Below are 14,448 nucleotides of genomic sequence, written 5' to 3' on the forward strand. Positions count from 1 at the left end.
TATATATATATATATATATATATATTTGTCTTTAATTTAATAACAAAGCGAGCAAGATATTTCATAGTTATCACCTATCTTTATAAGATATAGATCTTACAAATCATATCATTCAAAATTGATGTTGGTTCAAATGATACATGTTTGATTCTCATTAAGTAATATCTTGGGTTTGATTCTTGTTGATAAAAAAATACTCACTAAAAAAGATAACCCACTGTGAATGTTACCGGCTTAAATAAGATTACATCCCATACAAAAATAGATATATGAAACAAAAAAATCATGTGATTTGATATTTGATAATGCCCCAACGATGATGTGAAGTAGAATATAGGCTAAACAAAGAGCATTTGTTCTGATAAATTGCAAGTAAGGTACAGCTGGGTTAACTTTGTAAGATTGACACTGACTACATGGTTCTTAATTTCATGAATGATGACGAAAACAATTATGATGAGTTCAGATTCCTACAAGATAAACACAACGGATCCTTGTTCCAACTTATATAGTACGATGGGTCTTTTTCCCTCACAAACACCATTTTTTCTCCTCCACGTCCAATCTTCAATTCAATTTTCACTTCAACTTCGTTTGTCCTATGCATACCTATATGTCCATTTTCAAGGTTGACATTGATAGAGTGATTCTCTATAATAAAGTTACATCTTCCCAATTTCGTGTTTCCACTTATTTTTCCGTACAATTATGTCATCGAAAAAATAGTTTAGACACTAATCGCTCAAGGTTTTTTTTTTACCATTCATCACGAATTCACGATTCACTTAATTGGATTGCTTTTTTAATACATTTTTTTAAACATTTAATCATATTCTTAATTAGTATCTAATATCAACAAAATATGAAAATGTAACTTACAAAACATCATTATCAATCATCTGTTGTTATTTTCTGTATAACTCTTTTCTTATTTATCCTTTCTCTATAAATACATATATATTGATGAGAGATAGACAAATATTTTCGATAAATTGCCTATGAGAACATCATCTTGACTAACGGAAGATTCTTTGTTATGATTCACACTCTTTTACCCTAGTTTAATATTTCTTACGTTCTAGAGTATCCACTGAACTAAACAATACTAAACTACTAATGAATTAAGATCAGATGAGGCATGTGATTTTTTATACAACAACAATTAGTTGAGTAATTAGCATCACTCGTATATTAATGATCAAATTGACAGGCAGCATCAGATTTTTAATGTTTAAGATTCAATGGAGAAGTATCTGTTGACTATTGTCGGATTTCAATTATTGAACTAGTGATACCGAGATGAGTTATCCCCCACTTAATTACAAACCCATTTCACAATATATCATCCGACAAATTGTAACATACTAACATGTATCATTTATAAACGATCATCAATAAATAAGGTATCAATTTAAGACAACACTTTTTTGTAGTGCAAGAACATTTATAGTTGATATTGTAGAATGATATATCATTTTTCTAAAGAATAATGGAATAATTTTAGTAAAAAAATATTTTTATTTAATATATTTGTTACATCACTTTTAAAAAGATAACTTAAATTTTTAATGAGTGTTTTAGAGCACTGATGAACAAGATCTATATCCTCAATTTTATATGGTTTTTAGCCGTTTGGCCCAGTATGATAAGAGAAAAGTACTTTAAGAATCTACAGAGATAATTTACTGTAATTTAAACTCAAAAGTCAAAAGCAGTTATCAAGAAGTAGTATATTCTTACTATCCAATACTCTTTTGTAAAGCAATTGGTTAATGAAAGTGAATTATGCCTTTAAATGAATCTTAAACTAAACTCTCTTATCATTGCTAGTTTTAAATTACAGGAATAATTGATGAACAAGTTGTTATTTGTATAAGTAAATTTGACAAATTTCCATTATAATAAATACTCTTTAAGTTATTTGGGTTCTATATTTAAAAGTGATAACAAGTATTAAAAATCTAAGTTTATCATGTATTAAATGTTAATGCATTAATGCAACCCTACTACAATTTATACTACAATATGAGAAAGTGAATTGGATGTATCTATTTTGTAAGCAAGTGGCACACGAATTATTCGAGATTTGTAACGCATCTGCATGTGGAAACTTTCCATGGTTAAACTTTTTAAAAAATGAAAAAAAGTGAAGTTCTGAAAATATTCTTAAAAAAGGGCTTCATTCCAATCATGTCGCATCCGTACAGCTGTACAGCAAAATGGAATTCGTGTGACTCACCAATTGCATCTCTTTCCGTACGACCCGGTCCTACCATCTATGAAGTGGCGACACCACCTTCACCTTCTTTCTTCTTTAACTTGAAGATAATCTTCTACTATTATATAATTCTATTTTTTTTGTTAATTAATCATTAAAAAAACTGTTTCTTGAAGAAATCTAATCATTTAAGAAGCATCGTTGTGGTACCTTGCTTTTGGCTGTGCTTCTTTTTTATAGTGGCTTAGTTGGGCCTTTTAATTTCCACTTGTGTGCTAATAAAAAAAATTGGAAATTTATATTTCCTTCATCTTTCTATTTTTTTCCCTATGTATTATACTGTCTTAATATTTTCAGTTTAGTGTTTTTGTTTGTAAGTTATGTAATATATTTATATTGTAAATGTCTAAAAAATACATATTTGACATGTAAATGAGGCATTGTATAATTCATGTGTCATCTTCTATTCCTTGTTTATTGAGTTTCAAGCTATTCATATGTCGTCTTATTCTTTGTTCTTTTTTCATTATTATGATAAAAATCGTAGAAATCAAAATTATATCACTTCATGTTTTATTGTACGTGATTAGTTGAAACAATTAAAATTACTTGATTTAAATATTCAATATCTCTGATCAAGGAAAACAATTCACAATAGATTTTGTCCCTTAACATCCACCAAAAAGAATGAACCTTATTTGCTAAGGTTGAGGTCTAATATATATAAATATTGTTGAAGGTTGATTGCCAAAATCGTCCTAAAAATGAAGATTAAACGGAACAAAGAGAAGTGATAATATGAAGAAAACAAAACAAAAGCCCTAAGAATATTTTCTTCCACACATGTTGATGAAACTAGCAAAATTACACAAATATTTTTTTTTAATATAAGACAAAATGGTGGACAAATTTACAATGTTTATTAGTTAAAAGTATAGTTCGAAAATAATTTATATATGTATATAAGTGTATATGTATGAGATGTGCTTGTGTCATTTGTGATGGGAAAAAGGGTAAGATATGGTTTTCTGCTTTTCTTTTTGGCAGTCAAAATGGTCCAAAGTGAATGCATAAACGCCTTTCTATTGTTCCTCAAGAATATTGTCTCTCCACTTCAAAAACAAAAAAAAACTTTTGGGGTATCCCCACCCTATTCAGGTTATCTTCATTTACTTCAAGATATTATAATTATACTTTTCAACAAGGATTATTTACAAAAGTCAAGTCTGGGTCTTTATTCTTTTACAATACTTGAGTCCAAGTTAATTATAAATAATTTAAAATCTAAATTTTACAAAGAGAATAGAAAATAAATATCACAAGCTAAGCAAATATTATGCAATAAAATAACAAACATTATGTAACCAAAGAAAAACATTTTCAAATTAAGTGATGATAAATATATATCATCCTCCAATTTTTTTTACTCATAACAAATTGATTGTAAATCAATAATAATACTAATAAGCAAAATATTACATGTTGATACATATTCATGAGTATGAAGATTTGTAGAGTAATTTTATAAGATAATTTATCCTTTTTAAATGAGTGTAATACCTATATATTAATAATATAAAAATTTATACACAGTGATTACGTTACTCATCACTCATTTGTATTTCTTTTATGATGATAAAAAGTAAATGATTGATGATGCAATGATAATGTAAAAAAATCTTAGATAGTCATTGCATTCATCTTTTTCTCTTTTTAAATAATGAATTTTATTTTAAGCTATGATTAGTATGCAGGAATAAAAGTTATGAAGTGAAAATGACTACTTGACTAGGCACGTTTAGGTACCTATAATAAAAGAGATTAGACATTATATGCAGAAAGAATGGGCACTCTATGAAATTAAAATAGTGTTTATATATTCTCCATTATAAAAGCTTTAATAGTAATATTGCTTATTCATTAATCACTGCAGCCACCACCATTGCTATTGCACCTATCTTTTAATCCTCATCACAAACGCAGTAATTGCATTTTTATAAGTTGTGGGAATCAAAACCGAGGTTCATGTGCTATAGTCCCTAATGTTACACCAAGAGTTAGAATCTTCAATAATTTATATCTATGATGTTCACGTGTCTTATGTTCTCAAATTAAATCATACCACATATATATTTTGCATTTTGCTAACTATCCCATAGCCAATTCAACAAGGCCTTAATTTGCACCTACTTTGGCTTCAATTCGACCATAGTGGGGTTGGTTAAAAATTTGTGTTTGTTTATTTGGTGAACGCATCAGTACTCAATAGTCATGACTCATCCATAAAGAGGAAATTGTCCACTCGTAATGGACCATAGTGACCACAGAACTTAGGTGCAAAAAGGGGTTAGGGGGCTATGAACACTGCAACCATATCATTGCAGAGTAAACATTGTGTCCTATACTGTAATTTTATAACCACTTTGCTTTGTCTTAGTCACTCTCCGCCCATTGCCGCTAAAGGCCTAAAAAGTGAGGTAGTAGTTCTTGTTCTTTTCATATCTAATACAAATTCAGGTACATCTAGTCATTATATGAATAATCCCACCATGCTACAAGCCTAGACATCACTTTTTTCTCTTCTTTTCTTGAGTGCTACAAGTCTACATCTTTATTTCTTTCCTTTGATAAGCACAGTTAAGGAAAAGTAATAAGCATCTAAGTAACAAAACCCGGGATAAAAAAATGATAACAATAACTTCAAACACTAATAATGGATTCTAATCCACCACTAAACTTTCCTGGCATCATATGATGTAGACTTTGCTAATCATATTGGCCCACCACAATGGTAACTGACATCAAAGGATTCTCCAATGAGTACTGTATACTGATACACAGGTATTGTTAGCAAAGGAGGCAATCGAACTAGAATTTCACAAACACATTGGCTGCCCATTTCTCTAACCCACCTGCAACAGTTTTCTTCTTCAACTGTGTTGCCGTGCCTGTGACTGTGACGATACCCACATCAATGGTCGTGCCGTTGCGGTGGCCTTGTGTCCCTTTGTCATGGCGGAGATGATGGTGGTGAAGATGGGGACCATGGTGTGAATGGCAACATTGCACAAGCATAGTTAACTGGTGCAAATTGGGATGCAGAGTGGGTGAGGAGACGCTGGTGGCAGACGTACAAGAGTGGGAATGTTCATATTAGATTATGAGTCCATAGGAACATGTTTTTAGTCCAGGTGATATGTATTCAAATTAATAAATGCAGATCGCTTGTCCTCAAATTTGTCCCAATCCAATGAAATTGTGACATCTAAAAAATGTTGAGCAGTAGGAAATATAATGTTAATTTTATTAGGTTTCAAAATTTTATTGGAATCAGACATGGTTAGGAAAATACTTACAAGTGGTCTGCATTCCAAATTAATAGCATGCAAGTGTGCAACAATACTTACGAGGGGGCAACCAACTAAGCACTTTTTAACTAGAAGAGCAATTTTCGCTCTTACCCACACACTCAAGAGTTTTGTGGGTCTATTATTGCAGTATAAAATGATAGAGGATGAAAAGCCTGAAAGAGGACAATATTGTGTGTCTATCAAGACTGCTTCTAAACCCTAAACCCTAACATGTCTTACAGTTTCTTTCTGTCTGCTAATCAGACCCATTTCTCCATCAACTTCTGCACCTCTGTTCTTCAAAAATAGTTCTCTATTTTTAACTTCTAAGAAATCAAGAATTATCTCCCTCCTTTTTCTCTTCTCTGTTATTCAAAGCTTCCTTGCTAGAGACTCCCATACACCAGAGGCCAACAACCATCACTGCAGCACCAATCCTTGCTATCCATCTCCCTTCCTATTAGCCTCTCTTTCTCTCTGCTGGTCCATTTCTTATACAGACACCTTATAGCCACCACTGCATCACCTGGTCCCTACAACCATGCTACCACCACACTGAAATCAACCTCGGCAAACACATGAATCCGTGACCATACGGGTTAAGTTCTGACTCTCCCTCTCTTTGTTATTATATTTCGGTATTATTGTTGTGCTTTGTCATTATGCAGTAATTCCATCTGGATTTTGAAAATCCATTTGTTTACTTCCATGGAAGCAGAGAGATGAGAGGAGGAAGGGAGAAAAATTAGATGACCAGTTATTTTTTATTGCCACCTGACGGAAAGGATAAACTTGTTGAATGTTTCCAAATTGGATGACTTATATGAAGAAAAAATCTTATAGTACCTATTTGAAACCCGAAAATAACTAAGAGGATCAACCTACTTGTTTCGCCTAACTAAACATTAATGACATGCCCAATCGTAAGGGCAGCTGCAGATGATACCACAGCAGCTCAAACTGAGAATTATGGCAATGGCCATTGCGACTGCCACAGTTCTCATGCACTGTAGTGTAAAGGTCCATAAATTAATAAGATATGTTGCTCCATGTAGAACTAGAAAGCACCTATCTAAACAAGGACCCCTCTAAACGGAAATACTACTGATTTCTTAGCAAAGTAAATAAGGTACAGAGTGGTTGAAAATAAGAAAGATAAATGAAGAAATCAGAGATATATTAGTATTTCATCAATTATATTCATCAGCTAGCCATTGCATCTTAATACAGACAGTTGCAGGATTTCATACCGATTGAATGGCATTTGGGATGAGTAAGGTTTCTGCAATATGGGTAAGTTTATGATATATGTGCATTCTACCTAGGTTGTGAAGTTGAAACACCCAGCTTCAAACATCACCAAGGAATGTAATATTTTGATTTCTGTAATTTAAAAATCAGGTTACCTGTTAACACCACTACAAGCAAAAGAGAATACTTTTTAAACAACAACCTTCTCTACTCTACCTTGCATACATGACATTGCCACATTGGTCTAACAATATACGCATCAAGAAATTTATCCATAGATGAATGGCTAAGCCAAAAACTTTTACTGAAGCATTTTTCAGTAATGGGTACTAAGAGACAACTATTCAATTATTCAAAAAAGAATACATACAACTGAAGATTAACAATCATACTCGCCAGAAAAGTTCGAGCTTTTTCCTTGTGAAACACTTCAAATTGAAAGCTTTTCACATCCACATGCCTGTTTTATACTTCTACTCACTAACTTTCGAGGCCAAAACTTCCATGTCTTTCCTAATTTTCTCTTGGTGTGACCTCAGCTGCTCTCGTCTTTGCTGCCAACCCTCCTCCAACAACTCATTGAACTTATCTTTTATCTCAAGCAGTGGATCCAGATCAATCAACTTATCACCTCTGTATGCTTCTCTCAACATCGCTGTTTCTATCCCTCCTTTCAAGGACATATAAAAAATGCCTGAGTGCCTTGTAAAAACACTAGAAAATGCATTTGAAAACCTATACTCATCACAAAACTTCCCCAAAATCGGCACCGGAACCCTCTTATACAACGAAAGCGAAAGCAGCTCATGGAACACACCAACTGTCCTCTTCTCCATCTCTCTCGAAGCTTGATCCAAATGCGATGCATCCTCATACGGCGATATGTAATCAAGATCCATCCAATCCCTAACCCACTCCCTCATCTCTTTCTTCAACACAAACCCTGGTGGAAGCTTCACATTGAAACCAGGTCTAGCCCTTATCCCTGTAGACCTACTCTCCTCTTCAGCCCTTTGCTCAATAACCGATTTCGCAAACTCCGGCTCCCACGATACCAATTCTAGAAACGATTTCCCTTCACCGGGAAAACCAGTTAGCCTAAAATACTGCGGGTACCTAGGAACTATATCAACCAAAAAATCATTAGGGAAACCAAATTCCCTCTTCACATGAAGCAACTTATCAGCACTGACAACCTTATCCTTAGACATCATCAACAGTTTACACAACTTGGACACAATAAAGTTCTCATTTTCCTTAAAGATTCTTTTTTCTTCTTCTAGAAAGTTCTGAAGCCGGTCACTGACCCGGAGAAACCGAACCGGTTCAGTTTTGGGTTTAATTCTATCATAGTATACATCAAATAAACCAGGGTTTTGATTTAAAAAGGTTTGGACTTGATCCTTGAGTCGCATCCTTTCGCGGCGTTTTTCGAGGTAGCGAAGAGGGATAACTTGACCAGGTTCGTTGAGAACCTCTTTAACGACACGTGCGCATTGCTTGTAACGCTTATCATTTTCGATGGCCTTGTCCAGGTTTTGGTCTTTGCGCCACTCCACTTTCAGGCTAGAAATGGTTCTTGTTACAATATGGTTCAGGTCGACATTCAGATTAGGGTTTTTTCGGAAATGAGAGGATATACTTTTTTGGGTTTTCGATAACATACCTTAATAGACAGAGAGAGAGAGAGAGAGAGAGAGAGAGAGAGAGAGAGAGAGGTTTTTTGTTGAGAGGCACCGAATGAGGTTTTTGAAACCCCGTTACGATTATTTTTCCAAATACTATCAAACCCTTCTTAGTTCTTACTAGTAGTCAACCTAAAAAACGTTCTTAATTCTAATATCACATAATATAATATAATATCATATATAACTTCTAATTGGTTAATGAATTTAAGCTATTTTATGTTAACTTTTTTGGACCATCCCACTATTGAATGAAATGAGATGATTTAGATTCTCATCTTCAAAAAATATAGGTCCAAAAAAAAATCAAAATTATCATTATTGATTGTAAAGCAAAAACCTAAATTAAATATTTATAAAAGTTGAACAAAATTTATCCAAGAAAAAAGGTTTATAAATCTATTACCTATATAATAAAAAAAACTCTCTCATGACATGTGTCAATCTCTCAAGCCCTCATGACATATGTCAACCTCTCATCAAAACTAAAGGTCCCTCATGACATGTGACAATCTCTCAATGACATGTGCCAATCTCTCAAGAACTCCCTCATGACATGTGTCAATCTCTCAAGCCCTCATGACATGTGATTTATTTAAAAATAAAAGTAATATGATTACCTATACATAATGTTACTATAGCGGTATTAAAATAATAATATGAATTATAACATATTGTTTGTAGCTATTTTAGAGTTAAATAATATTTATTTTTATACTAATCTTATTTTAGAATCAAATAATAATGAAATTATAAATTTATTGATGATTTTTTTGATTAATAGGATACTACTAACTATATCATGTTATGTATGTGTAAAAACAATGTTGAGAAAGTCAAGCAAGACGTTAAATCAGAAGAGGTCTAAGGTTATTCGATTTAAACAGTCAAACTGTATGGTTTGACTGTATAATTTTATATATAATTAATAATTTTTAACAATATGAATGCACCGATAACATATATGTTTTTGATACTACTAACTATATCATGTTATGTATGTGTAAAAAACAATGTTGAGAAAGTCGAGCAAGATGTTAAACCAGTAGATGACCCATATTAAGTTTATCTAATTTAAACGGTTAAACTGTATGGTTTAACCGTATGATTTTATATATAATTAATAATTTTTAACAATATGAATGCACTGGTAACATATATGGTTTTAACCATACGAATGCACAAGCAACATACATATTCTTAATCATAAATGCACATGTAATATGTGTCTTAATCATGCAGTAAAAAATATCATCCGGTGCAAATGCACGAGTAACTTGATAGTTGGCTTAGAAAGATACTCTAGTTATTTTGACAAAATCAGAATGGTTTGACTAGAACACCCTCAGTTATGATGCAAAATGACAGTAACACCCAGCCAATATCTTAGCAAACAAGTTTAGTCAGTTCATTTCCATAGAAATAGAAAAATTCAAATGAATAGAAAGATACATACATAAATCGAAATAGAAAGGAGGAAATAGCTCTTCATAATTTTCGTCTCGTTCTGGTTTCACACACTTAGGTCATTTCCCTTCCAGACTCATCTTTTGTTCACGCCTACTGTTTTCTTTGTATCATCATCATTCACCTCTTCTCACTCCTACTCTATACATAAAATTAAATTATTTTTTCTCTTTATTTGTTTATTGATATTTGGTTTCCAATTCCCATTTTTTCGTATTAGGTATACTTAAATTAAGGCCTCCTAATTCGCCTTTCGCGATTTTCACCTTTTGCATTTCGAAATTGGCGGGTATTTATTTTCTGTGGGTTTAAGGAAAATTGGGAAAAAGAATTTTTATTCAAACACTTTAGTTATTGTGGTTTCTGAGTTAGGGTTACTTTGCACACACTAATTTATTTACATCTCTTGAGTTTTAGTCGCTTTTACGTATTTTATATCTATAATTAAAACACCGTGTCATGATTAAAAATAATCTTTTTTAATTTGCAGATTGTCTCTTTTGGTCATGGGTTATAATTCGGTCTATAGATGCTTGCAGGATATATTTCCACAGGTATAAATCTTTACCTTTTAATTATTTTTCCCAAATTGTAATTTAAATTGCAGAACAATCCGACACTTTCTTGATGTAAGTGTAATTATTAGTTGCTCTGTGATTTAAGTATTTTGATATTTTACCTTTCTGCAATCTCTACTTTCCATTGTAACCAATATGAAAAGAACAATCTTGCCTAATTTTAAGAAATCCGTGACGGTAGTTGCCACAGGTTTGAGCATGAACTTAATGATTTAAGGCCAACTTCTATTCAGTACTTATATACACATATTAGTTAATGATGTATTAATAATATGTGAATTTGTCTGGCTTGTCATCACCACTTCCTCTGAAGTACGAACTGATGTCTGTATTTTTTTCCACTGGGTAGATTGATGCCAGGTTACTGAAGGCTGTGGCTATTGAAAACCCAGAGGATACTGATATTGCTGTGGAAATTGTTCTTACTGAAATCATCCCTTCAATGTCCAAAAGCTTGTCTCCGGCGACTCCTCCTCAAGGCAAGGCCCCTGGAGCCCTAACAAACGTGCAAGGCACTTTTACTTGTTATCTACATCCATTTCTATATCATTTTATCTTTCTTGCATTTAGCTATTTTTCTAAATATTTATGACATTTTGAATCCGCTCTTAAAGGTGAAGAGAGGTGGAAGTCGAAGGATGGTGATCTTCTTAGAGAATTATCTGTGGGGTCTTCTGCTGCGCATCCTATAGATGTAGAAATGACCAAAACTTCTGACTTTTCTAGTGGACTGGATCTGAATGTGGCTCTGCACGAGTCTACAATTTCAAATGCCAGCAATTCAAATAATAGTATGGGTATCAGTAAATTTCTGAATGAAACTACGGAGCTAAATATGTTTATCAATAAATTTCTTAATGAAAATAAGGAACTAAATATGTTTTCCAATTTTGAAGATAATTTCAGCGGAGAGATCTCAAACAACATTACTCAAGAAACAACAATAAATTCTTTTAGGCAAGAAGGTGGAGAAATTTTTGATCAGGGACGAGTTCAAGTTGATGTTGGTGAAAGATTGATTTCTTCTGGTGTATGTCAAGAGATGGAACCTGTGCTGAATTTCCGTAGTGCAGATAACAACTGCAATGGAATAACAAATCATCTGAATGAAGAGTGGCTCGACGATTCAGGTCATTCAGCTGATGATAATGATGCTTCTATCTGTCATAAAAACAACTTATTGGAAAAATCTGAAACTTTGATCGAGGCAGAAAGTTCTGAGGCCCATACAGATCAAGGGCATAAACCAAATGCTAGTGACAGTCTTCAATCAGAATTTGATTCTCGCTGTCCGATTTCTGCCGGCGAGAATCTAGAGGATGATTCTTTTTTCAAGCTAGAATTCTGTACTGGTGAAACTCGTGATGTTGAAGATGAGACTAATGAGAACAACTCACTTAGCCAATCCAGTGAAGTTTGCAGGATTGATCTGCTTCAGGAGATCATTGACAAATCAAAAACTAACAAGGTATTACTAGCTTTAAGTTCTTATATTTGGATGTTACAAATATCAGCTTTATAATGATATATGACATAAATTGTGAGAGTGACATTATTATCATTGTCGCTATATTGAATGGTAACCTATCACATTAATAATGATTAAACTACATATTAAATGAAAATGTGCAAGTCTTATTATTAGCATAGAATGATGCAACTATAGTTTGGTGGTTATAACTTGGCAAGACGTTAAAACTTATGATATCGTATTGTTATTTGATGTTACAGAAAACCTTGTTTTCTTCAATGGAATCTCTTATCAACTTGATGAGAGAAGTGGAACTTCAGGAGAAAGCTGCAGAGCTGGCCAATGAAGAAGCTGCTAGAGGAGGGTCTGATATTTTGGCAAGGGTAGAAGAGTATAAAACAATGTTGGCACATGCAAAAGAAGCAAATGACATGGTTTGTATTGTATATGGTCACAGAAATTATAGATCTAAAAGTTACTAAAACTTTGGTGTTGCTATTTTACATGTAACAGACACAATATGTATCTCCAATATTTTGTTTGCAGCATGCAGGAGAAGTTTATGGTGAAAAGGCTATTCTGGCAACTGAAATGAGGGAACTTCAATCTCGCCTGCTAAACTTGTCTGATGAGAGGGACAAGTTTCTTGCAATTCTTGATGAGGTACTTTAAATTTGACTTTTTCATTGGAAAATTAGTGATATATTTTCTGTACATTTTTCTGCATTTCAGAATAACTTGAACATCCTTTTCTGATACACTGCAATTATAATAATCAGGGTAATCTCAAAGTTATAATTTGGTTAAAAAAAATTATTATGAATGAAAAGCCTATTCCTTTGCACAATTGGATGGCTTAACTTGATCTCAAAGAAAATAAAATTACATGATCTTATTTTGGCTCATCTCCTGGGGTCTGGCTTCCAGATGCGCCAAATTCTTGAAGCACGACTTGCTGCAGCAGAAGAAATGAGGAAATCAGCAGAGCATGACAAGCTGGAAAAGGAGGAATCTGTGCGAAAGGCTCTTGTGGAACAGGAAGCAATGATGGAGAAGGTAGTACAGGAGTCAGTCAGACTACAGAAAGAGGCAGAAGAGAATTCACAGGTTGCTAGTGTTCCCCCAGCTCTGAAATAATTTCATTCCGTGATCTTTATTTCTTCCTTTTCTTCTCTGCAGTTACAGGAGTTTCTGATGGACCGCGGGCAGGTTGTTGATATGTTGCAGTAAGTTTTCTGTTTATGATAAAGTTGTATTTACTATTTTCCCACCGGTCTCCAGTATTATATAAAGGTATATATATATAAATTTTAAAATCCAATTCTTTTTGCTTTGACTTGGTTAGTAATCCTTCTTAAACTCACTAATGGTTTAAAAAGCTATAGGAATGTTTGTCTACCTTTTCTATCCAACACGGGTAATATTGATTATGACCACTAAGTTCCATCTGTTAGTGTTAGTTCCCCATTTAATTATTTTGTGGAACCCAAAGGAATTTTGTTTGAGATCTGCTTCGTCAGCAGCAGTTATGTTTCTGTGTAATTAGGCCATTATGATTTTTTTCATCACTATTCACTCAACATTAATGTGTTTGATGTTATGAATTTTGACATCGGAAACTGTGATATTTTTTTTCCAATTTCTATTACACTGTATTTACATTTCATTTTACTTTGCAGAGGGGAAATTTCTGTTATTTGTCAGGATATTAGGCTTCTAAAAGAGAAATTTGATGCAAATATTCCATTGAGCAAATCCTTCACATCAAGCCAGACTAGTTGCATCTTAGCTTCTTCTGGTTTATCTCAAAAAGCCGTGACATCTGGTGTGGGTTCAGAGCATAGTGAATCATCTGCAATACTTAAGATTAGTCCTGCAGCCTCAGTTGCAAGCCTTTCTTCCAAAAGTGGGCATGGGGAGGAAAGAACCAAAGCTAATGATCAGAAGGCTCTTCTTGATGATGGGTGGGATATTTTCGAGAAAGATGCAGAACTGAGTTCCTGAGTTTTGTTAACTTTTTGTTCAGCCCATAGAAAAATAATAGTTCGAGCTATGTTCTATATACACAACAAAATGAACCTTAGAAATCTTCGGACACCATTGGTTGGTAGTGTGCTAGACTTTTGCTTTATGTTCTACTTTCAAACGATAGTAATATTGCCTAAAGGGTTGTCATGAGATCTACAACTTTATGCACTTTCAGTTGGCATTGGGTGCTCAATTCCCGGTTTTGTATATTGAAAGCACACTAGAGATTATTTTGGTATTAGTTTATACTACTTGGTTTGTTCCTCCTAATCAATAATGGTGTTTGCTTGATCTCTATATTTTAATTTACTAAGAGGACTGTTCAATGACATGAGTGTAGAAGGTGTGTAAGCATCTATTAAGAGTATTGGACGTAATAAACAGTACTCTTCATTTTTTA

At 33.3% G+C, this 14,448-nt stretch overlaps 2 protein-coding genes across 5 annotated transcripts; one reads left to right on the forward strand and one right to left on the reverse strand.

The window, feature by feature from the left end:
* On the reverse strand, positions 6,925-8,531 carry LOC109336290 (protein ROOT PRIMORDIUM DEFECTIVE 1). The gene has a single exon (XM_019572801.1). It carries the CDS (start codon positions 8,481-8,483, stop codon positions 7,293-7,295), a length of 1,191 nt encoding a protein of 396 aa, XP_019428346.1. The 5' UTR covers positions 8,484-8,531; the 3' UTR covers positions 6,925-7,292.
* On the forward strand, positions 9,927-14,294 carry LOC109336289. Of its 4 annotated transcripts, XM_019572799.1 has the most exons (11): positions 9,942-10,029; positions 10,192-10,307; positions 10,460-10,525; positions 10,899-11,061; positions 11,164-11,340; positions 11,446-12,017; positions 12,281-12,454; positions 12,567-12,683; positions 12,948-13,127; positions 13,200-13,246; positions 13,700-14,035. In XM_019572799.1, the coding sequence occupies exons 3-11, from the start codon at positions 10,478-10,480 to the stop codon at positions 14,022-14,024; spliced, it is 1,803 nt and encodes a 600-aa protein (XP_019428344.1). In that variant the 5' UTR covers positions 9,942-10,029; positions 10,192-10,307; positions 10,460-10,477; the 3' UTR covers positions 14,025-14,035. The 4 variants fall into 4 exon arrangements, with proteins under 4 accessions (XP_019428345.1, XP_019428342.1, XP_019428343.1 ...); XM_019572800.1 differs by lacking the exon at positions 13,700-14,035 and adding an exon at positions 13,406-13,638 and having other exon boundaries at positions 9,927-10,029; positions 11,164-12,017; XM_019572798.1 differs by having other exon boundaries at positions 9,941-10,029; positions 11,164-12,017; positions 13,700-14,294.

Source organism: Lupinus angustifolius, chromosome LG20 (genome assembly GCF_001865875.1).
Source record: "Lupinus angustifolius cultivar Tanjil chromosome LG20, LupAngTanjil_v1.0, whole genome shotgun sequence".
In the NCBI taxonomy this organism is placed as follows: Eukaryota; Viridiplantae; Streptophyta; class Magnoliopsida; order Fabales; family Fabaceae; genus Lupinus; species Lupinus angustifolius.